Source organism: Phacochoerus africanus, chromosome 1 (genome assembly GCF_016906955.1).
Source record: "Phacochoerus africanus isolate WHEZ1 chromosome 1, ROS_Pafr_v1, whole genome shotgun sequence".
In the NCBI taxonomy this organism is placed as follows: Eukaryota; Metazoa; Chordata; class Mammalia; order Artiodactyla; family Suidae; genus Phacochoerus; species Phacochoerus africanus.
Genome location: NC_062544.1, coordinates 155,889,349 through 155,915,311, shown reverse-complemented (window position 1 = coordinate 155,915,311; position 25,963 = coordinate 155,889,349). Strand labels below are relative to the sequence as shown.

The 25,963-nt window shown below is 37.9% G+C and overlaps 1 protein-coding gene across 10 annotated transcripts in view; it reads right to left on the bottom strand.

Moving 5' to 3' along the window:
- The window catches only part of CEP63 (centrosomal protein 63), a 99,756-nt gene that overhangs the window by 47,032 nt on the left and 26,761 nt on the right, over positions 1-25,963 (bottom strand). For 9 of the 10 annotated variants that reach the window (XM_047782909.1, XM_047782887.1, XM_047782876.1 and 6 more), the window contains 3 exons: positions 13,729-13,824; positions 12,767-12,889; positions 5,698-5,811 (listed from right to left, as the gene is read on the bottom strand). In XM_047782909.1, coding sequence (XP_047638865.1) covers positions 5,698-5,811; positions 12,767-12,889; positions 13,729-13,824 — 333 coding nt within the window. The remainder of the gene's footprint in view (positions 1-5,697; positions 5,812-12,766; positions 12,890-13,728; positions 13,825-25,963) is intronic. The other variant, XM_047782897.1, reaches the window with a different exon arrangement.

The window sequence follows — 25,963 nt, the reverse complement described above, 5'->3', positions numbered from 1 at the left end:
TTCTATTTAATTTTCTAAAGGATCCCAACATGAAGCTATAGGCCACTGCAGGCATCAATTTTAGCAAGCTCCCTGTCAATGTTGACTTTGAACACGTCAGTGCAGGCCACAGCTCTGTAGCATTTCCACTGAGTAGCGCTTAGAGAGCCAGCCCATTAAGAATACAGCTCCCAGCAAGACCTTATCACTGTTGTGTCTCTGTCACCATAAACTTTTAAACAGTAGGTCTGGGCCAATTCAATTAACTCTGTGATAATTCTATCAAGACAACAGATTAACATTTGAGTTAGGATCAGCTTTTCTTCATAAGGAAAATGGTGCTTTAAAAAATATAAATTCAAACTTCTAAGTGTGTATATATATATATATGTGTGTGTGTGTGTGGTATATATATATATATATATATATATATATATAATTGGACAGTGGATTTAAAACAAACTTGAATAATATACAGTTCATCTAAATATTTCAAAAGGAAAACATATACAATGTTTTCTTAAAATTTTTTTTACAATATTTTAGTTTAGTTTTCTCACATACCTGTATAAGCTAAATATTTTACACTCTGTGCTAGCTTAATACATTAATTTTTTTCATACATTCTTAATGTTCTCTAAGATTTCCCTGAATATCTCCTTTTCACTTGGATTATTTGGGCAGGAGGGAAAGTAGCAAGTGGTTGCTTGTCTTCTCAACAGAAATGACCTTATGTTTAGTGATTACACTGATCTTTCCCTATGCTTATATAACTATCAAAATAACATCATGTTGTTTAACAACTGTACTTTTAAATTTAACACATTTTAATATTTGATAAAACAAATACCGCCTTTACTCTTCTTTTAAAAAATGTTGCCAGTATCATTTATTTATTCTTTCATATGAATTTTAGAATTATTCTATAAAGTTCTTAAGATGTAACAGTCAATAAATTATATGGACAATCAATTGGGAAAAATCAAATTTAGATCCCTATCAAATATCTTACACCAAAAAATTTTCAGAACAAATACATAAAAAAGAAATTATAAAGCATTAAAAGAAATCTCAGTTTTGATAAAGCTTTATAATATGACATCAAAGATAAAAACCTTTAAAAATTAATAGATTAAGCTATTCTAAATAATTATTTATAAAACAAGTGTAATTCCATAAAAATTACTAGGCAAAATTAAGGTACAGTGGGAAAACACACATAATTGCAACAAAACAGAAAAGAGTATGAGGAGCTCTTACAAAATAGTAAATATAAATATCCTTTAAAAATAAGCAAAGAATACAAATAATTTACAAAAGAATGGAAACTGCCATAAGTAGATGAAAAATGCTCAATCTCATTCATAATTAAAGAAATGCAAATTAAAACAAATAATCAAATGCCATTTTTTTCACCCATCAGATTGGCAAAGACAAGCTTAAAAGTAGAGGAAATTAACATGATAAAATGAAATAAATTAACAGTGCCCAATATTGAGAAAGAGTGATTCTAACACTGCTAGTAAAAGACTGTATTAATATATCTTTTTGTAATTGACAATATACATTAAAATCTTTAAGGCTGTACAACTACTTTTTTTTTTTGCTTTTTAGGGCTGCACTGGCAGCATATTGGAAGTTCCCAGGCTAGGGGTCCAATTGGATCTGTAGCTGCTGACCTACGCCACAGCCACAGCCACAGCAGATTCTCAACCCACTGAGCAAGTTCAGGAATTGAACCTGTGTCCTCATGGATACTAGTCAATTTTGCTACTGCTGAGCCACAGGGATTCCCTGTATAACTACTTCAATGAAGGAATCTCACATCTAGGGCCATTTGCTAAGAAAATAAATAGACATACACTCCTAAATATCTAAGTAAGGGTGTTCACCCAAGCAATGCTTATAAGAGCAGGAAAGTAAAAATGTTCTACAACAAAAGACTGGTTACATAAATTAAGGTACATTTAACGGCAGACTTAATGTCTATGCAATCATTATGACACATTTTTTGATATGTCACATTTAAAAAAGAAAATTTTAAACTTGTGAAAATTAAATATCAGAGGTGCTTAACACAGTGCCTATTGCATTATAAGCATATAATTTACATTTTTCTCATTATGTTTACTGGAAAATTTCAAAGGTATAAAAATAGGGAAAGAGGAGTTCCCGTGGTGGTACAGTGGAAACAATCCAACTAGGAACCATGAGGTTGCAGGTTCAATCCCTGGCCTCAATCAATGGGTTAAGGATCCAGTGTTGCTGTGAGCTATGGTGTAGGTGGCAGACGCAACTCGGATCTGGTGTTGTGGCTGTGGCATAGGCCGGCAGCTACAGCTCTAATTAGACCCCTAGCCTGGGAACCTCCATATGCCATGGGTGTGGCCTTAAAAAGACAAAAAGACAAAAAAAAAGGGAAAGAATAAGATGATGAACCCCTATATATATATTCATCATCTCACTTCAACAACTATCAACATTTTTTTCACTCTTGGTAATTTTTTAAGTTTGTGACTATCCTCCCTTCCCATACACACACATACAGTGTTTTTTCTACCAAATGTACATAAATGTACACTGCATGTAAGCATAGAAAAAGAAGAAATTTACACCAAAATATTAATCATGTGAACCTCTAAAGGATGGAATTATAAGTAATTTTATTTAATGCATATTTCATCTACATTTTCTTTTTTCTAAAATAAATAGGTACTATATCATTTTGATAGCTGACTAAAAGAAAAAACTCAAGCAAATATAGGACTCAAAAGAATGAGAAGTTATCTTGAATTCTAGTCTTGATGTTAAAACAATACATAAGAGAGAACCTTCTATCAATTGTTTTTTTTGGGGCTTTTTAGGGCCACACACATGGCATATGTAAGTCCCCAGGCTAGGGGCTGAATCAGAGCTGCAACTGCGGCAGGATCCAAGCTGCATTTGTGACCTAAACCACAGTTCATGGCAATTAACCCACTGAGCAGGGCCAGGGATCAAACCCAAGTCCTCATGGATACTAGTCAGGTTTGTTACCGCTGAGCCACAATGCAACTACAATATCAAATTTTTTAAAATTGGTGCGATGTGTGGATATTGCTATCCATATATTCAATCTCTAAGATTTTCTATCTTTATTGTTCAATGATGATTTGTGAATAACAACAAAATGCAATGTTTCAACCTTCACTGGAGTCCAGTTTGAAAATCCAACTGTAAAAAGACATTATTTTACACAACTGTGAAAATTCAAACAGATTGGGTATTAAGCTGTTAAAGAAATTATTATTTATTCTGTTATTGGTACATTTAATTGTTTTTTTAAGTTCTAATATGTTGCAAAATAAGAGAATGTCTGTGATTTGCTTTGAAATATTCCAGCCAAAAGCAAAAAGTAGGGAAAGATGAAACAAAATTAGCAAAATGAGGTGTTGTTTAACAAGTACAGTCTTAGTTTTGCAAGTTGAAAAAGTTCTAGAGATTTCTTATACAACAATATGATATAGTTAACACTACTGTACTATACTTTTTGAAATGGTTAAGATTTGGATAAGTTTTAATGTTTTTTATCACAATTTTAGAAAAGATTGGCAAAATGATAGCTGTTAATGCTGGGTAGTAGATATATAGAAATTTTTTTAAATGAGGACCATATAGTACTGATACATACTGTATCACAGAAAGATTTAATTTTATTTAGCTTCCTAAGGGAGAAAGAAATATAAGTAACATTTTTTTCTGTTAAACATTCAAAGGAGTTTTAAACAAAACCATCAGAAAGAAGAATAAAGCAATTACCTTTTAAGTAGGGAAAACAAAAGTTGGAGTTTTAAAAGCTTCTTATTCAGCCCTAGCTGAATTACGGTAAATAAAAATTTTATGTTTGCTAACAACGAAGTTTTAATTATGCTGAATAATCACAATAACAATTTGAAAAAAGTATCTACAATCAACAGTAAGTATGCTACAAAGATGAGTAATTGAGAACTTAATAACTAGGACTCAAATTTTCTTTTTTGCCAATCTGAAGGCTACAATTAGAATATAAGGTTATTTTATAGCTATTTGTATTTGTACAGTACTTAAGCATTCAGGTCAATAGAATTCTGGCCTAGGCATCCAGGATTTTATTGGGCCCCTCTGACTGCATAGCATGCTGCAGCCTAGTAAATAATTTGTTCTTTGAGGTTGCTGTGGGCCCCTCCCTACTCTGAGTGGAGTAACTAATAGAAGAGCCATTCATGGTAGTTTATTAGCCAGCTGATATTTCAGGGGTGCTGGATGATTAAAAGCCAATGTATTACTGAGACTTAGAGCAGCAAATAATGCAGATTATTATTTTTTTCTTTTCCTTTTTATTTAGGGCCATACCTGTGGCCTGTGGAAGTTCCCAGGCTAGGAGTCCAACTGGAGTTGCAGCTGCTGGTCTACACCACATCCACAGCAACACCAGATACGAGCCGCATCTGCAACCTACACCACAGCTCGTGGCAATGCCGGATACTTAACCCACTGAGCAAGGCCAGGGATTGGACCTATATCCTCATGGATACTAGTCGGGTTCTTAACCCACTGAGCCACAAGAGGAACGCCTAAAAAAAAAAATTTTAAGGTCCCTCTAGCTCTCTTAATTTATCTAATAATTCACTCTTCTATAAAATTGAGATAACTCAACAAATTATGACAAATTAAATAGATAACATATAACTATATATTCTAGATAACAACATTTAGAAGAAGCACTGAGACAGTGTCTAGCATATGGAAGATGGTCACAAATCTTTATTATCTTCTACATTCACTTCCCTTTTTGTCCCTGGCTTTTTTTGTAAATGGCCACACCTGAGATATATGGAAGTTCTTGGGGTAGGGGTCAAATTGGAGATACAACTAAAGCCTATGCCACAGCCACAGCAACACAGATCTGAGTTGCATCTGCAACATATGCCACAGCCTGTTGCAAAGTCAGATCCACAACCCACTGAGCAAGGCCAAGGACCAAACCCACATCCACAGAGACAACCTCAGGTGCTTAACCCACTGAGCCATGACAGGAATTCCTGTTCTTGGTTTTAACTGAAAAAGCAAAGTGAATATGTTCTAAGAAGAAAATTCCTAAATTAGGTGGCTAATTTTTTGTTTTGTCTAAATCATTAGTTCTTCATTTTAAAAAAAGGTTTTAGTAATGTTTCTATTACCACAAAGATATTGCCTTCAGTTAGTGTGAATCTCTCAGTATGTGTGTCCAAGCAGGCAGATGAGCCGAAGCTCCCTGGCTGAGGGACCTCAGCCTAGGCACCCCCACTGTCACAGAGATGGAGCAAGACAGACAGAAATGGAACCAAGGCAAGAGCCAGAAACAGCCAGAATATGTAAGCCAGAGTCAGAAAGAAATGGAGAAGGAGACAGAGAGCAGAGGTAGAAAAAGAAAGGAAGGGAGAGAAGAAGAAACTAAGATTAGGACAGTGAAATGAATGTGAGTGTGGACTAAGCATGAGAATGCAAGACAGTGACAGAAGGAGAGAGCACAAGGGCACAAGTGAGGAAGTACCAAACCTGCAAGGAAGCCGGCAAGCACAGGAGCAAGTGTGCAGGCGCACAGGGTTGGAGGGGAGCGGGGAAGAGACGTGGGTGAACATACATGCACGGCTTTAAGCTAGTTCAAGTTTAATCAAAACCTCTCTGCCTCCCATTATTTCAAAAATTACTTAAACCTACCTGAATTATCTCTGATTGTTCAGCCAGAGTCTTCCTTTGTGCCTCCAGAGAAGATACTTGTTGCTGATAAATCAGGCGCTGCTTCTCCCAGTCCAGTGATTTCTGACGAAATTCCTGAAGAGGCAATTAAGGTACTTAACTTTTAAGTGCTTCCCCTTGCTGTCACTACATTCCAGATTCACTTTTACTTTAATTTCTCCCCAGGTCCCTCAGTACACATGCACCTTTCTCCACAGCAGGAGCCCCATTACTCACTTAGCTGACAGAACTGTAGAGTAATACTAAATTCCTTACACACTGTGCATCTGTATACCTGTCTTTCTAAATTTAACACCCTAATGGTGAAGAGTACAAAACACAGATGCTAAATACTAGCTTCATAACAATTTTCATAGATTTGCTGCCACCTAAGGGTTGTTGTTTTTTTTTTTTAGTGATTTTTTCAGAAAACTGCTAAGACAATGAAAAATTCAAAATATGATTACAGATATCCCTCACTATCCACATTATTGATAACCAAACCCAGGAGTTGAACAGATTCGAATAAATTTTCAGATAAAGCCCTCAGTAGCCCAATTCTTATTAGTATCTAAAACTCAGGAACCAAATAGATTCAGTTAGGTTTTCCTCTTGCTGAGTCAGGGCTGAGGCCAGCAGATCCCTTCTTCAGTCCCCAGCCTGACCAAAGAGGTCGTCACCTCCTCCGCCGCTGCGGTCATCCACACCTTCTCATTTGGTCACATCTGTGACACATGGAAGTTCCCAGGTAGAATCGGAGATATAGCTGCAGGACCATGCCACAGCTACAGCAACACTGGATCTGAGCACATCTGTGAATTATGCTGCAGTTTGTGACAATGCTGGATCATTAACCCACTGAGTGAGGCCAGGGATCGAACCCTCATCCTCAAGACACTATGCTGGGTTATTTACCTGCTGAGCCACAATGGGAACTCTGGAACCACTTATAAAACTAGGAGATATATAAGCCCCACCCACCAGAGGGATTGAATCACCTCCACCTACCAGTGGGCAGGCATCAGCCCCTCCCATCAGGAAGCCTACAGCAAGCCCCCACACCAACCTCAGCCACAAGGGGGGCAGACACCAGAAGTAAGAGAGGCTACAACTCTATTATCTGTAAAAAGGTCACCACACCAAAAACCTATAAAAATGAAAAGACAGAGAACTATAACTCAGATGAGGGAGAAAGGAAAAACCCCAGAAAATCAGCTAAGTGATGAGAAGATTCTCAGCCTCCAGGAAAAAGACTTTAAACTGTTGATGCTGAAGATGATGCAAGACATTGGAAATAAACTGGAGGAAAAGATGGATAACTTACAGGAAACACTGAGCAAAGAGATACAAGATATAAAACTTAAACAAGAAGAGATGCAAAATACAATAACTGAAATAAAAAATTCACTAGAAGCAGGAGTTCCCGTTGTGGCGCAGTGGTTAACAAATCCGACTAGGAACCATGAGGTTGCGGGTTCGGTCCCTGCCCTTGCTCAGTGGGTTAACGATCCGGCGTTGCCGTGAGCTGTGGTGTAGGTTGCAGATGTGGTTCGGATCCCATGTTGCTGTGGCTCTGATGTAGGCCAGTGGCTACAGCTCCGATTCGACCCCTAGCCTGGGAACCTCCATATGCCGCGGGAGCGGCCCAAAGAAATAGCAAAAAGACAAAAAAAAAAAAATTTCACTAGAAGCAGCTAACAGCAGAATACAGGAGGTAGAAGAACAAATAAGTGAGGTGGAGGACAGATTAGTGGAAATCACGGATGCAGAATAGAAAAGAGAAAAAAGATTGAAAAGAAATGAAGAGAGTCTCAGAGAACTCTGGGACAATGTTAAACGCACCAACATCCGTATTATAGGGGTGCCAGAAGCAGAAGAGAGAGAAAAGGGGACAGAAAAAATATTACAAGAGATAATAGCCGAAAACTTCCCTCTCATGGGAAAGGAACCACTCACTCAAATGCAGGAAGCACAACGAGTACCATATAAAATAACCCAAGGGAGAATACACCGAGACACATATTAATCAAACTGACCAAAATTAAAGACAAAGAGAAAATCCTGAAAGCAGCTAGGGAAAAGAAACAAATAACATACAAGGGAACCCCAATAAGGTTATCGGCAGATTTTCCAGCAGACACTCTGCAGGCCAGAAGGGAGTGGCATGATATACTTAATGTGATGAAAGGAAAAAACCTCCAACCAAGATTACTTTACCCAGCAAGGCTCTCATTTCAGATTTGAAGGAGAAAGCAAAACCTTCACAGATAAGCAAAAGCTGAGAGAATTCAGCAATACTAAATCAGCCTTAGAACAAATACTAAAGGAACTTCTCTAGGCAGAAAAGAACCAGAGAGGAAGGAAAGAAAATAGAGCAACAAAAACAAATCCAAAGCAATTAATAAAATGGCAATAAGAACATATATATCAGTAATTACCTTGAATGTTAATGGACTAAATGCCCCAACCAAAAGACATAGACTGGCTGAATGGATACAAAAACAAGACCCATATATATGCTGTTTTTAAGAGACCCACTTCACTTCTAGGGACACATATAAATTGAAAGTGAGAGGATGGAAGAAAATATTTCATGCAAACAGGAATCAAAAGAAAGGTGGAGTAGCAATACTCATATCAGACAAAATAGACTTTAAAAGGAAGAATATTTTAAGGGACAAAGAAGGACATTACATAATGATCAAAGGAACAATCCAAGAAGAAGATATAACAATTTTAAACATCTATGCACCCAACACAGGGTCACCACAATATATAAGGTAATTGCTAAGAACCTTAAAAGGACAAATCAACAATAACAATAATAGTGGGAGACTTTACACCCCACTTACAGCAATGGACAGATCAATCAGACAGAAAATCAATAAGGAAACACAGGCCCTGAATGATGCATTAAACCAGATGGACTTAATACATATTTATAGGACATTCCATCCAAAAGCAACAGAATACACATTCTTCTCAAGTGCACATGGAACACTCTCTAAGATTGATCACATCCTGGGCTACAAATTCAACCTCAGTAACTTTAAGAAAATTGAAATCATATCAAGCATCTTTTCTGACCACAATGCTATACAACTGGAAATCAACAACAAGAAAAAATCTGCAAAGAACACAAACACGTGGATACTCAACAACATGATACAAATAGATTCAATTAAAGTAGTAGCCTTTGATTTTCAATTTTTTATTATCTCAACAGAATTGCAAATACATGAATAACAAGAAATATCTGTACTAAATTTTAACAGATATCTGTAACCCAAAGCCAAACAGTTCAAAATTCATGACAAATCAACAGTAACTTCAAGTTGCAGGAGCAAGAAAGTGAGCCCAACATTTATGAAAATGGGGCAAATCAAAGGGAAAGGAACCTCAGTCTTTTCATCACTGTCCTCCAGCACCCTCAACGCCAGAAGTCTCACACTAGCTTAGGGTAATTACCATTCACCAGCTGACAGTTACTCATTAATTCTACCAGATACGCCAGGTACTGTTCTAAATGTTGGGGATACGATATTTAACAAGACAAATAAAAATTCTAGCCCCACTCAATAGGAAGGAGATAGGCAACACATTCATTGTACAGTACACTGGATGGTAATATAGTTGTCCCTCAGAACCTGTGGGGAGATACTAACATACACATATGCTCAAGTTTCTTACATAAACAGTACACTATTTGCATATAACCAACCCGCATCCTCCCATATACTTGAAATCATTTCTAGATTACTTATACCTAATACAGTGTAAATGCCATGTAAGGAGTTCCCGTCGTGGCACAGTGGTTAACGAATCCAACTAGGAACCATGAGGTTGAGGGTTCAGTCCCTGCCCTTGCTCAGTGGGTTAAGGATCTGGCATTGCCATGAGCTGTGGTGCAGGTTGCAGACACAGCTCGGATCCCGCGCTGCTGTGGCATAGGCCGGTGGCTACAGCTCCGATTCGACCCCTAGCCTGGGAGCCTCCATATGCCGCAGGAGCGGCCCAAGAAATAGCAAAAAGACCAAAAATAAATAAATTAATTAATTTTAAAAAAATGCTGTGTAAATAGTTACCCATAGGGGAAATTCAAGTTTGGCTTTTTGGAACTTTCTGGAATTTCTTCCCCAGAATATTTTAGATCCATGGCTGGTTGAATCCATGGATGGGGAACCCACAGACAACTGTACCTGTTTTGTAGAAAATACAGCATGGAATGCTCAGAGTTGGTGAAAGCAATTTTAAAAAGGAATGGCTAAATTGAAAAATATTTAAGCAAACACCAAGGGAGAGGAGGATAAAGTTATACTATTCTGAGAAGAGAGAACAGCAAGTATAACACCTTGAAGTGCTAAGTGAGGACATGAGGTAGACAGGGAACAGTGACAAGTGGCAGGATCCAAGCACTTTAAGAGATAGAAGGTCAGATAAATATCAAGTGTCAGGAGACAGAGGAGTGAGCTGAAAAGACAGGAATGGTAGTCAAAAAATGAGATGCTTAAAAATGTGATTCTGGGATGGTTACAAGTATTGGTAATGACAACATCTAAGGAACAGTTCTGGGAACAGGAGGAAGAGACAGGAGATCAAAATATCTGTGGAGGAAAGAACTCCAAGGAACTCAAAGACCAGAGTATCGTTAGCATCATTCCTGTGGATAGCAAAATCCCTAGAATTATGAAAAGAGAAATGTTGGAGAGAATGACAAAAAAAAGTCTTTGAACCAGCAGAGTAACCAGGGAACAGAAGATGACTACTTTGGCTATATGTACACTGATTAGTAGTATGTGCTATTGACGTGATAATCAAAAGTGGAGTTTCTGAGGTACAAAGAAAAGAGAACGGTCAGTGAGTGGTAATGAGGAAATAGAACACGTGGGGTTTTATGAAAAAAAAAAAAAAGGCATCATTGAAGAGGGCTGGAAGGAAAGCAGTATCTGTGTAGTCCTCTGTTTCTATGCTCCTCAAATGTGTAAAAATACTGAGGGGTTCACTAATTATTAGAGAAATGCAAATCAAAACTAAAGTAAGTTACCACCTCACACTGGTCAGAATTGAAATCACTAAAAAGTCTGCAAATAATAAATGCTGGATACAGTGTGGAGAAAAGGGAACCCTCCTACACTATTGACGGGAATATAAATTGGGGCAGCCACTACGGAAAACTGTTTGGAGGTCCTTCAAAAAAACTAAAAATAGAGTTGCCACATGATCCAGTAATCCCACTCCTAGCTATATATCAGGAGAAAACTCTAATTTGGAGATACATGCACCCCAATGCTCATAGCAGCACTATTCACAATAGCCAATTCATGGAAACAACCTAAATGTTCATGGACAGATGAATGAATAAAAAAGAGGCAGTACATATACACAATGGAATACTACTCATCCATAAAAAAAGAATAAAATAATGCCATTTGCAGCAACACAGATGGACCTAGAGATTACCATAATGAAATCAGGAAAAGAAATACTACTATATGATATCACTTAAATGTGGACTCTAAAATATGATATAAATGAACTTCTGCAAAACAGAACAGGCTCACAGACAGAAAACAGACTTGTGGTTGCCAAAGGGGAGGTGGGGGGGGGGTAGGGATGGACTAGGAATTTGGGATTAGCAGATGCAATCTATTATATATAGGATGGATAAACAACAAGGTCCTAGTGTACAGCACAGGAAAGAATATGAAAGAGAATATGTATATATATGCATAACTGAATTACTTTGATGTATACTAGAAATTAACACATTGTAAATCAACTATGTTTCAATAAAATAAAATGAAATAAAAATATTGAGATGTAAAAAAAAGTATTAAGTGCAGAACTTAAAATTCTATATAGTAATAATATACTGGCATTTGTGGGTGACAGGTCACTCTGAGTATAAAAACTGGAAGTAATCATAAAAAGAGGTTGAACAATGTTTCTCAAGTTAGCATCAGCTAGGGGAGGGGATAAAATGCAAATTCCTAGCTCACATGCCATACTACTGCATCAGAATCTCTGAGAGCCTAAAGAGGACCCTAGGTGACTCTTAGGTCCATTGGAAAAGCAAGAGCACAGACAGATGTGAGGAGCGGGGCATTCAAGGGGAAAAAGCGCCAGCCTTGTGCTGCTCTTTCATCTACTTTTGGTAGTATTAACAAACCACTCCCTTAAGTCCTCTAGGAAATCAATATATACACTAATCACAAAGTTACTCAGTCTCAATAAAAACAAAGTCAGCAAAGGGGAGGTAAGTGACTTACTATATCCAAATAATGGGAACTGAGGATAAACAATCTTTCTTCTTTCTTTTCTTTCTTTCTTTTTTTTTTTTTTTTGCTTTTTAGGCCCCACACATGCAGCAAATGGAACTTCCCAGGCTAGGGGCCTAACTGACCTATGCCATGGCCATAGCAACTCAGGATCCAAGCCGCACCTGTGACATCGCAGCTCACAGTAATGCTGGATACTTAACCCACTGCGACTGAGTGAGGCCAGGGATCAAACTCATGGATACTAGTCAGGTTCATTACCGCTAAGCTATAACAGGAACTCTGAGGATAAACAATCTGATATGCAGAGTACTCTGTACAAAAAAGCCATGTACCCTCAACCCTTACTAAGTCCCTACTATATTAGGTGATCAATAAGATAAGGACACTGCCTATACGAAATGGCTAATAACTGGTGGTCAATGTTCCTCCATATTGGTATTTGGGGTACAATAGTCCTTCCATTGTACAACAGTCCCTAGTCCCTGTCCCCTATAATACCAGTTTCACTACCAGTCATTCTGACACCTCGAAACAATGTTTCCATACACATCCAATGCCCTCAAAGGGTGCTACTGCCCCGCTAAGAACTACTGATAGCTAGTAACCACAGGGAACCAGATGTACAGTGGATCACCATCCTACCTTTGAAATAGCTGTGATAGTCCTGGAGATGGAAGAAAATTGGTTTCAGGAAATAGCACTATTAGAAACAGGATTTTCCTACATGAACTCTGACAATCACTAAGAACAAATTAGTGCTATGAACATACCTCTATTTTTCCAGTTAACCTCTCAATTTCAGACCGATCTTCCCTGTGATTTTTGGTATTTCCTCTGAAATCTCTTACATGCTTTTTCTGTAGCTTTTCATAGCTTCTCTTCAGTCTGCCTAACTGGAGACACAGTTATTTCTAGACTTAAAATTTAAGAATTTGTAAACAGCAATGGTACAACAAATTGGCATTATGAAAGTATGCATAGGGCTAACTAGGACCTCTGAAAATAGGATGTTTTAGAAAAAATACAAAACAACTCAAAACCACATATAAAAAATAACACTGGAAAAGAAACATACTAAGTCAAAAAAAAAAGGAAAAACATTTTATAAACAAAAGTTTAATTATTATTACAATATATAATAGCCTTGCACTTAAAGGCCCCTCAACACGCACCCCTAATAAAAAGAGCAAATAAAAACTCTTTTTCCTTTCTCTAGGCATGTAGTTCTTGAGACCATTTTCCTATGGAACACTGATATTCAGTAAACAGGAGAGGAGAACTTTGAAATTAAATAAAAATAAAAGCAGCTTTTCCCCAGTCTGGGAAATAAAACTGAATTGATAGAATTTTCTTACTTCTCTTATCTATCCCAAAATGCATCTGGAAACTTTGGACCCCTCATTATTTAAAAACTATAACTGATTCAACTTAAAAAAACAAAAACATTTAATATAAGCTTTTAATATCAATATTTCACGGTATTATACAAAAATTTCTCTATTTATTTTAGGTATTCAACCGAAAACCACATTTTAGAATCACTGTTGTACACAGTATCAAACATTATAATTAGGCAAGATTCTTTACCTGCATTTAAGAACAGAGAAATAATTTCTATTGCCATACCGCCCATGGAATATCCAATTTACAAAGTAGAAACTCGCTCATTAACAAAATTCTCAAGAGTTGAAGAGATAAAATTATACAAAACATAACAGAATTAAAATCTTACTTCTTCATGTAGTTTCTTTAACTCCTGCTTATACTCCATGGCCATCTCTTGCTTGACTTTTTCATGTTCTTCTACCTGCTGACGCAACATTCCAACCTAAAAGCAGAGGTATTAGTTTTTTTCATTATTAGCATTGAAACAATAACCCTGAAGCATAAAAATGGGAAATAACCTTGTGTTTATCTGTAAATACACATTCTCAACTGTACATGTTAATACCCAACTTCTCAAGAAGTCAAACGTCTAATTATTTAATAATCCATAACACCTCCAAAAAAAAGGAAAACAAGCAACTGTTCTAAAATTTCTAGGTTTAGATGAAAACTTGCTCTATATCACTTATTCTTCCCAACACTTTTTATCAAAAAAAAAATTCACAAGAGATTGAGAATTAGAAAAACCTTGGAATCTAAAAATACTGAACAAAAATCTCTGAGACATTAAGAATAAATTCCATAAATCAAAGTACAGAATAGTAACATGAGACAGAAAAAGAGGATACTTGTACCACTTAACAATTTACCCCATTTTAGAGAAAACCAGTTTCACTAGCCACAGCTAGCTCATGCCCAACCCTCACCTCCATTAATACCCATCAGAATTTCTCTACATCTCTCAATAAACAGTTGGCATTTCATCTATTAATAGGTGAGGAGAGAGAGGGAGAGTGGGGAACAGTAAGCAGTAATCATAATACAGCATGGTAATTTAAAAATTAAAAAAACTGTATAAAATTCTTATCACAAGAAAAAAAATCTGTAACTAGGTTTGATGACAGATATTATTAGACTTACCGTGGCAATCATGTCACAATACTCACAAATACCAAATCATTACATTGTATAGCTGAAAATATTATAATATCATATCTTAATTATATCTCAATAAAAATAAAGAAATAAATTTTTTTTTGGTCTTTTGTCCTTTTAGGGCTGCACTCGCAGCATATGGAGGTTCCCAGGCTAGGGGTCTAATCGGCCCTGTAGCTGCTGGCCTACACCAGAGCTACAACAATGCCAGATCCAAGCCAGATCCAAGCTATGTCTGCAACCTACACCACAGCTCATGGCAATGTCAGATCCTTAACCCACCGAGCGAGGTCAGAGATTGAACCTGCATCCTCATGGTTCCTGGTCTGATTCGTTTCCACTGCGCCACGACAATGGGAACTCCAGAAATAAAATTCCTTTTTTTTTTTTGTCTTTTTGCCTTTTTTTGAGCTGCTTCTGCGGCATATGGAGGTTCCCAGGCTAGGGGTCAAATCGGAGCTATAGCCACCGGCCTACACCAGAGCCACAATAACACGGGATCCGAGCCATGTCTTCGACGCACACCACAGCTCACGGCAACGCCGGATCCTTAACCCACTGAGCAAGGCCAGGGATCGAACCCACAACCTCATGGTTCCTAGTTGGATTCGTTAACCACTGCGCCACGACGGGAACTCCCAGAAATAAAATTCTTATAAAAACAAGGAGTTAATGCAATTCCAATTAGAAATTCCAATAGAATTCTTTTTTGGAATAAAATACTGCTTCTGAAGTTCAAACTAGAGGAATGATTAAATATAGACAATAAAACGGAAAAGAGAAAACTAGCCTAAAAAAAGATCTAAAGGAACACTTACTGAATTTCTGGACGGGGAGAAACAGACTAATGAGTCATTTGAGAATGATAGATAGACTATGTAAAAACGTGAAACTTCTGTATTTTTAAAAATCTCATTAAAATTAAAAAATAAACTAAGAAAAACATTTGCGAAAGTATGTCAAAGGGTTTTTAGTATCTAGGTATCTTTTTAATAACTTGTTTCCACTATGTTCAAAGAAGGTACTCCATTATTTCAAGCCTTTGAATTTTGTCAAGGTTTATTTTATCGTCTAGCATATGGTCAATTTTGGCAAGAGTTGTTTGTGCTAGGAAAAGACATACACTCTGCAGTTCTCTGTGCAGTGTTCTACATGTATGAATTAGGTCAAATTTGTTGATCATAGTGTTCAAATCTCTATCCTTACTAATGTTTGTCTCTTGTTTCAGCAGTTATTAAGAAAATTGGGTTAAAATCCCCAGCTAAAACTATGGCTCCATCTATTCCTCTTTGTAGTTCTGCCACTCTACAAAAAGATAGGGAGAGAGAAGGAGAGATTTAATATTGTCTCATAAGATCCTTACAAATTTAGATTTCTTTTTGTCTTAGTTTGAGTTCCCCCCAAAATGCAGATTTCAGGGCAGGTAGGTAATTGGAAGTGATCCCAGGAAGCACAGTGAAGAAATGGAGAGCGAGATCCAGAGAAGGAAGTAAAGCCAATAAAATATGTTACTGGGCTGATTTCTGCAGTAAGCAGCTGGAGCCAAATCCCATAGGAAACTCACCAAGGAATCAAACAGAATATGTTTCAGAATTGTCCTTCTAAGGGATAAGATGTTGGAGAATTTATCCACTGATCCCAGTCCCTCCACTGGAAGGGAGTATTAACTGCCCCACACTCCCAATTTCACCTGAACATCTTTCTAAGTTTCCAGAAGGAGAAGCATAGTATAGTAAGATGCTGGCAGTATACAGTAAACTATATGTAATATGCTGGTGAAATCAGGGGGCAAAGAAGATGTGACATAGGCCACAACTGCTATAGTTACCTATCCTGAGATTTCATATTTTATCATTATAAAGTGTTTCTCTTGAACTTTAATAATGGTCACTGATTATGCTTCAATTACGGTTTTTCTAATTTGAATATAGATAAACCATATTTCTAGTCAAAGCATTTGCATAACATGTATTTTTACATTTTACTTTCAACTTTGCTGTATCTTTATAAACATCAGATGATTGAGTTCAATTATTTTTACCCAGTTGGACAACTTTTGTTTTCTAATTAGGCCATTCAGTACAGTTACATTTAATGGACATCTTTGGATTTAAATCTATCATCTTATTAAGCGCTACTTGTACTTAATACGCTCTACGTTCCTATGTTCCTTTTTCTCTCCTTTCTTGCCTTCTGTGGAAATGATAACTTCTTATTTCATTTTTCTCCTTCTATTAGCTTGGAAGATACATACTTTTAATGGTTCTCTCAAGATTAAAACATAGGTCTGTGACTTAATAAATCCAATGTTAACTAGTAGTTTTACCGATTACCAGGCAACCCAAGGACTAAGCAACACTTTAATTCCATTCGCCTCCCCAACAACTTGACTGAAATGCCATCATAGTTCTACATACATGTTCAACTTAATGTTCTTGTTACATACAGTCAATATTCATCTAAATTTGCTTACACATTTACTGTAACCTTTCATTTCTTCCTTTACCTCTTGAGCTTCCATTTAGGATCACTTTCCTTCTGCCTAAGGAACATTCTTTATTATTTCCTTGGTGCAGGTCTGCTAGTTACAAATTCTCTCAATTTTTGTAGATCTGAAAATATCTTTACTTTATCTATAGTCTGGGTATAGAATTTGTTTCTGGTTTGGGAGGGAAAAAAAGAGTCATTTCTTTGTGGACATCATTCTATTGTCTTTTGGCTTTCACTGTTTTAGTTGACAAGTCAACTGTTAGGAGCTGCTTATAGGTCATCTTTTTTTCTTGGTAAATATCTTGTTTTTTTCTTTGATTACTTTTCAGATTTTTTCTTTGTCTTTAGTTTTCAACCTAGGTAAACATTTCTGTTTATTTCTCTTGCTTGAGGTTCTTGGACTTCTTAAGTACATGGCCCTTCCTCACTTTGAGTAAAATCTCAGCCACTTTATCTTCAAATATTCCTTCCTCCCATTCTCATGTTTTTTTCTCCTTCAGGGATTCCCAGAGCATTCATATTAGACCTTCTCACTGTATCCTTTTTCTCTTACCCTCTCTTCTATATTTCCCATCATTCTGTCCGCGCTTTATTCCAAACATTTCTTCTGTCCTATCTTCCAGTTCATCAATTATCTCTTAATCTTTAAGGCCTTAATTTCAATCATTCTGTTTTTCAGCATTATGATTTCCACTCATCTTTTAATAGTTTCCAATTCTTTCCTGGAGGTTGCCACTCTCAAATATGAATAAGTTATTCTTTGGGCTAGCTGTATAGCTATCCTCTTGGGAACTCCTTTCACCATTATTCTAGAGGCTTGTCCTGGCTCTTCCTCTTTTTACTTTTTTTTTTTAACTAACTCTTTGTCATCTTCTTCATAAGTGTACATCTCATTTTCATAGAACATACTTTTGAGATCTTATGTCTGAAAATATCTTTACTCTCTTTTCACATCTCATTGAAAGAGTGATTGGCTGTAGAAGTTAGTAGTAAACTTGACTCAGGATGTCTTTAGTTACTATGAATATTTTAGACTTTAACATTTTGTAAAAGCAGACTGGGTGTGCACGGAGGACACAGTTAAGTTAGATTTTTAAAAATGTACTTGAAATCAAGTGCTAACGAGATAGGGAAGAATTACCAAACCAGAATCTGGGCCATGCTAAAAGTTGAGGGAGGTGAGCCCTGGGTTTAGGGCAATTATTAGCTAAAACTAGAAAAGGCAGCTGAGAGGATGAGAAGTCAAATGGGGGTTTTGATAACTTTGAGAAACTAAGAAAATAAAAGATTTCATGCCCAATATCACTCGAAACCCCTCCTGCTTTGAGCTGGGACCCTGAAAGGCTGCGTCCTAGGAGTAAGGATGGGCCAGATGTAGAACAGGCCTTCTTGAAATTGCCACTCAGATGCAGACACTAGAATCTCTGAAATCAGTTTAAGATGATCTTAGAATGTTACTGCCTGTCCCCAGGCATCTCTGAAGTGCTAGGGCTTCCAGGAACTTGGAAAAAGCAACTTAAAATTTCTCCAAAGGAAAAAACATCATTCTGGGTCTTAAATTATTTCCTCAAATAATTTTTCAAATATAGTGCTTGATACTCACTCAGAAAGTAACCCTAGGGAGTTCCTGTCGTGGCTCAGTGGTTAACAAATCCGACTAGGAACCATGGGGTTGTGGGTTCGACCCCTGGCCTTGCTCAGTGGGTTAAGGATCCGGCATTGCCATGAGCTGTGGTGTAGGTTGCAGATGTGACTCGGATCCCGTGTTATTGTGGCTCTGGTGTAGGCCGGTGGCTATAGCTCCGATTTGATCCCTAGCCTGGGAACCTCCATATGCTGCAGGAGCACTGCAAGAAATGGCAAAAAGACAAAAACAAACAAACAAAAAAAAGAAAGTAACCCTAGACACACAAGGAGAGAAGACAACAAAAAAGGAAAAAAAAAAAAAGACAGATGCAATAAGAGATAGAGATCTATAGCAAATCTAGACCTTGGCATTATCAATTCTTCCTATCATTGGGAAGGTGCATTAAAAAAAAAAAGCAAATAAAAAGATACAGTTACTAATTTCCAGGAAAACAAAAACATTGTACAAGAAATAAGTTTGATTATTATTATGCTACTTGATTCAGCTATGAATAGTATTTACCATCTTAATGATGTAAATACTGAATACTGACCAAACCAAAAATTAAGATATACAATCCTGGGAGTTCCCTTCGTGGCGCAGTGGTTAACGAATCCGACTAGGAACCATGAGGTTGCGGATTCAGTCCCTGGCCTTGCTCAGTGGGTTAACAATCCGGCGTTGCCGTGAGCTGTGCTGTAGGTTGCAGACGCGGCTCAGATCCCATGTTGCTGTGGCTCTGACGTAGGCTGGCAGCTACAGCTCCGATTGGACCCCTAGCCTGGGAACCTCCATATGCCATGGGAGCGGCCCAAGAAATGGCAAAAAGACAAAAAAAAAAAAAAGATATACAATCCTGACAGGATAAGGGGATGGTAATCGTATGTGAGAAAGCAAAGCCCTAATTTTTCATAATAGCAGGTCATTAGATAAATGGCTAAAACTGAAAATTAAAAAACATTACCATAAAATGTTATTTAGAAATATGAGGAGAATATCAAGAGAAAGAACTAAAGACATTGAAATACCGCCTCTGAGAAGCAAAGGTCAGAGGACTAGGGCAAACGATCACTTTTTTCCCTTATGAGCCTTGTAGAACCATTTTTCTTTTCATTTACTACATGAGGCAAGCCTAAATATTAAATGTGAAAAAAGACTGCTTAATTTATTTACCAGCATCTGGTTTATAGTCAGCACATGACAATATTTAAATATGTTAAAGAAAAAAAGAGGTAAAAAGAGGTTAATTGCTGAAAGGGTGGCATTAGGTAGGGAAATGGGGGCCAAGGTTTGAAAACCATCAGTATGGATGATATCATTTTAAATACAATTTGGGGAGCCATCAGTATGGATGATATCATTTTAAATATAATTAGGAGATCAAGATGGCAGAAGAGTAAGATGTGGTGCTCAACTTCTCCAATATACACATTAAAAAAAAAATCATCTACATGTAGAACGATTCACATAAAACATCTACTGAACACTGGCAGAAGACTTTAAACATCTAAAAGGAGCAAGAAACCCTCCACACTAACTGGGTAGAACAAAAGGAAAAAGAGAAAGAAGGGAAAATAAAGGAATCAGGATGGGACCAGCACTCCTGAGAGGGAGCTGTGAAAGAGGCAAGTAATCCACACCACAGGAGGCCACCTAACTGGTGGGGAGACCAACTGGAAATTGAGAGGGAACCTCAAAGCCTTGGAGAAAATTGCAGCAGCCAAACTGAGGAAGGCAAAGCAGAGAGAAAGCCACACAAACCGCTGGTACTACTGCACCCAGACACCACAGCCTGAGACCCTTGGGCCGGGGCTGGGTGCTGAGACTCAAGCTCCGGGGAAGAGTACCAATGAGAGGACTAGGGTTGGTGTGTGGAGACAACTTAAGATGCTAGGGAACAGTCTGCCATGGGCTAGAGAGAAGAACAAAACAGCAGAAAGAACCCAGGAGGAGGGCTGGGCCCACAGGAGAAGCAAGGCACCATTGTTGGTGACCAGGAGGAGGAGGGGTGGGACCACAATAGGAACATCTTTCTCTGCACACATGCAGGCACTCAGGTGTTGGAGCGCTCTTGCAAGGGCTGTGGATGGTGGGGACAAACCATGGCAGCCATCTCAGACTCCAGAGGTGGCTGTGGCCCACCTCCACTAAGGGTCTGAGAACAAGCACCACCTGCTGCCCTGTAACTGCAGAGGAGAGCACTGAAACTGAGCACCACCCTTTGTTGCTCTCACTCCCCTGGAAATGCACACACCCAATCAGGACAGCAGGCAGAAAACCAAATGAAAAAAACATGAAAGCAGTATAAAAGACCTGTGGGATAATATAAAGCAGGCCAATCTAAGCATAATAGGGATCCCAGAAGGAGACAAAAAAGTAAAAGGAATTGAAAATATATTTGAAGAAATTTTGGGTGAAAACTTTCCAATCTAAAGGAAAAAGATATCAAGATATAGGAAGCACCAAGGACCCCACACAAGTGAAACTCAAACAGACCTACACCAAGATATATTATAATAAAAATGGCAAATGTTAAAGATAAGGAGTGGATTCTAAAGGAGCAAGAGAAAAACAAAGAGTTAATTATAAGGGAACCCCCATAAGGGTATCAGCTGATTTCTCTATAGAAACACTATAGGCCAGAAGAGAACAGCAAGATATATTCAAAAATTTGCAGCCTCGAATACTCTACCCACCAAGAATATCACTTAAAATAGAAGGAGAAATAAAGAATTTCTCCAATAAACAAAGACTAAAAGAGTATAGCAATACTGAACCCATTCTGAAAGACATACTGAAAGGGCTCTCCTAAATAAAAGGTAAGGAGAAATAGGATGGAGGAAATCACAATTGGAAAGTAATCACTTAAATAAGCCAGTATACAGATCTAAACAAACAAACAAACAAAACTACTGTGAAAGTGACAATAAACCCAAGGAACAGCAAAATGATAAACATGAAGATGTAAAAAAGCACATCAAGGAGTTCCCGTCGTGGCGCAGTGGTTAACGAATCCGACTAGGAACCATGAGGTTGCGGGTTCGGTCCCTGCCCCTGCTCAGTGGGTTAACGATCCGGCATTGCCGTGAGCTGTGGTGTAGGTTACAGACGCGGATCGGATCCCGCGTTGCTGTGGCTCTGGCGTAGGCTGGTGGCTACAGCTCCAATTAGACCCCTGGCCTGGGAACCTCCATATGCCGCGGCCCAAGAAATAGCTAAAAAGACAAAAAAAAACAAAAAAACAAAAAAAAAAACAAAAAGCACATCAAAATCGTAAACTGTGAGGAAGGAACATCTGAAAATCTAGACACTTTTCTTAGAATGTGTTTAAGTCTATATGACTGTCAGGCTAAAGCAAGAAGATATAGGAAGGGGTTAATATAGTTGAAATACAGGGCAACCACAAATTGAAACAAAACCGTACATTCACAAAAACTAAAAAGAACAGGACAGGAGCATAAAATAAAATGAAATCATCCAACCCCCCCAAAAAAGGAACAAAGGAGAAACATAGAATCAATTGGAAAACAAGGTTTAAAATGGCATTAAATACATCTTTATCAGTAATTACCCTAAATGTCAATGGACTAAATGCTCCAATCAAAAGACATAGAGTGGCAGACTGCATAAAAAAACAAGAGCCTACAATATGCTGCCTACAAGAGACTCACCTTGGGGCAAAGGACACATATAAATTGAAAGCGAAGGCATGAAAAAAGATATTTCATGCAAATGGAAAAGACAGTAGAGTGTGAGTTGTGATACTCATATCAGACAGAATAGATTTTAAAACAAAAGCCATAAAGAAAGACAAACAAGGACACTACTTAATGATAAAAGCATCCATTCAAGAAGAGGATATTATACTCATCAAAATATACCCCTAATATAGGAGCATCCAAGTTCATACAACAAATACTACCAGACATAAAAGGAGAAGTTGATGGGAATACAATAATAGTAGGAGGTTGTAACACCCCACTCACACCAATAGACAGATCCTCTAGAGAGAAAATCAATAAGGCAACAGAGACCCTAAATGACACAATAGAAGAGTTAGACTTATTTGATTGTTTTCAGGACATTACCTCCCAAAAAAATCAGAATATAAATTCTTTTCAAGTGTACATGGAACATTCTCAAGGACTGACCACCTACCAGGGCACAAAACTAACCACAACCAATTTAAGAATATAGAAATTATTTCAAGCATCTTCTCTGACCACAATGACATGAAATTAGAAATCAACCACAGGAAAAGAAATGAGAAAAAACTGACCACATGGTGACTAAACTACATGCTACTAAAAAACCAATGGGTCAATGAAGAAGTCAAAACAGAAATTAAAAAATACCTCAAGACTAATGATAATGAAAAAAAAAACATTTAAAAATCTGTGGGATTCCAGAAGATGATGGAATAGAAGGACTGGAGTTCACCTTCTCTCATAAAAACGACAAAATTACAACCAAATGCTGAATAACCTTCAACCAAACGGACTTGAAACTTTCAAAAAGATCTCCTACTCCAGAAGACAAAGAGGAGGCCACATCAAGAGGTAGGAGGGGTGATTATGTGATATAAGCAACCCCATACATGCTGGCTGGGAAGCCCACAGATTGGAAAGTATGTGTACCACAGAGACTCACCTACAAGAGTGAGAGTTATGAGCCCCATGTCAGGTCCCTACACCTGGGGATCTGGCATTGGAAGAAAGAGCACCCAGAACATCTGGCATTGAAGGCCAATGGGGCATGTGCACAGGAGCTCCACAGGACTGGGAGAAATGGAGACCCCATTAGTGAAAGGCGCACACAGACTTTCATGTGCACTGGGTCCCAGGGCAAAGCAGAGGCTCCATGGGAATATGGGTCAGACCTGACTGCAGTTCCTGAAGCATCTCCCAGGAAAACAGGAGGTGACTGTGGCTTGTTGTGGGGGAAGGACATTGGAGACAAAGCTCTCAGGAATATTCATCAGCATGTGTTCCTCTAGATGTGGCCATTTTGGGAAAATCTGGCCCCACCCATTAGTTCTGGGAAGCCCCAGGCCAAACAATAATCCAGGTGGGATCACAGCCTCACACATCAGTAAACGGTCTGTCTAAAGATGCCCCCAGGCACAGAGCAGCCTCTAATCTTACCCAGAGACAAAGCCCCACCCACCAGAGGGATAGGAATCAGCCCCACCTACCAGTGGGAAGGCACCAGACCCTCCTATCAGGAAGCCTACAGCAAGCCCCCATACCAACTTCAGCCACAAGGGAGGCAGACATCAGAAGTAAGAGAGGCTACAACTCTACTGTCTGCAAGGACACCACACCAAAAACCTATAAAAATGAGAAGGCAGAGAACTATAACTCAGATAAGGGAGCAAGAAAAAAAAAAAAACAGAAAAACAGCTAGGTGATCTGGAGATTATCAGCCTCCAGGAAAAAGACTTTAGACTGATGATGCTGAAGACAATGCAAGACATTGGAAATAGTCTGGAGGCAAAGACTGATAATTTAGAGCAAACAGTGAGCAAAGAAATACAAGATTTCGGAGTTCCCATTGTGGTGCAGCGGAATGCATCTGACTAGGGACCATGAGGTTGCAGGTTTGATCCCTGGCCTTGCTCAGTGGGTTAAGCATCCGGCATTGCTGTGATCTATGGTGTAGGTCACAGATGCACCTCAGATCTGGCGTTGCTGTGGCTGTGGTGTAGGCCAGCAGCTATAGCTCCAATTAGACCCCTAGCCTGGGAACCTCCATATGCTGCAGTGCAGCCCTAAAAAGACAAAAAGATAAAAATACAAAAAAACAAAAAAAACAAAAACAAACAAACAAAAAGAAATACAAGATTTAAAACTTAAGCAAGCAGAGATGCAAAATATGATAACTGAAATAAAAAATTCATTAGAAGCAACCAACAACAGAATACAGGAGGCAGAACAAATAAGCGAGGTGGAGGACAGACTCATGGAAATCACTGATGTGGAACAAAAAAATAGAAAAAAGATTGAAAAGAAATGAAGACAGTCTAAGAGATCTCTGGGACAACGTTAAACTCACCAACATCCGTGTTACAGGGGTACCATAAGAAGAAAAGAGAAAGGACAGAAAAAATATTCCAAGAGATAAGGAACCACTCACTAAAATCCAGGAAGCACAATGAGTACCACATAAAATAAACTCTGAGATACATTTTAATCAAACTGACCAAAATTAAAGACAAAGAGAAAATACTGAAAGCAGCTAGGGAAAAAAAAAAAAACATAAAAGGGAACCCCGATGAGGTTAACAGCAGATTTTTTTCAGCAGAAACTCTGCAGGCCAGAAGGGAGTGGCATGATGTGCTTAACATGATGAAAGGAAAAAACCTCCAACTTCCTTACTTTACCCAGAAAGCTCTCATTTCAGATTTGAAGGAGAAATCAAAAGCTTTACAGATAAGCAAAAGCTAAGAGAATTCAGCAACACTAAACCAGCTTTACAACAAATACTAAAGGAACTTCTCTAGGCAGAAAAGAAAAGGCCACAACTAGAAACAAAAATACCACAAATGACAAGGTTCACCAGTAAAGCATATATACAGTAAAGATAGGAGATCATCCACACACAATTATGCTACCAAAATCAGAACTCGAGAGAAGAGGAGGGGTACAAATGCAGGACACTGCCGATGCACTTGCAATTAAGAGACCAAAAACTTAAAACAATCATGTGTATATACAGACTCCTATATCAAAACTTCAGAGTAACTGCAAACCAAAAATCTACAATTGATACACACACAAATAAGAAATATCAACTCAAATAAAATACTAAAGATAGTCATCAAACCACAAGAGGAGAGAACAAGAGAAGAAGGGAAGAAAAAAGAGCAACAAAAACAAACCCAAAACAGTTACTAAAATGGCAGTAAGAACATACATATCAATAATTACCTTAAATGTTAATAGACTAAATGTCCCAACCAAAAGACACAGGCTGGCTGAATGGATACAAAAACAAGACCCATATATGTGCTGTCTTCAAGACAGCACTTCACTTCTAGGGACACATACAGATTGAAAGTGAGAGGATAGAAAAAAATATTCTATGCAACGGGAATCAAAAGAAAGGTGGAGTAGCAATACTCATATGAGACAAAATAGACCTTAAAATAAAGAATATTATAAGAGACAAAGAAGAACATTATATAATGATCAAAGGATCAATCCAAGAAGGTATAACAATTGTAAATATATATGCACCCAACATAGGGTCACCTCAATATATAAGGCAACTGCTAACAACCTTAAAAGAAGAAATGACCAATAACACA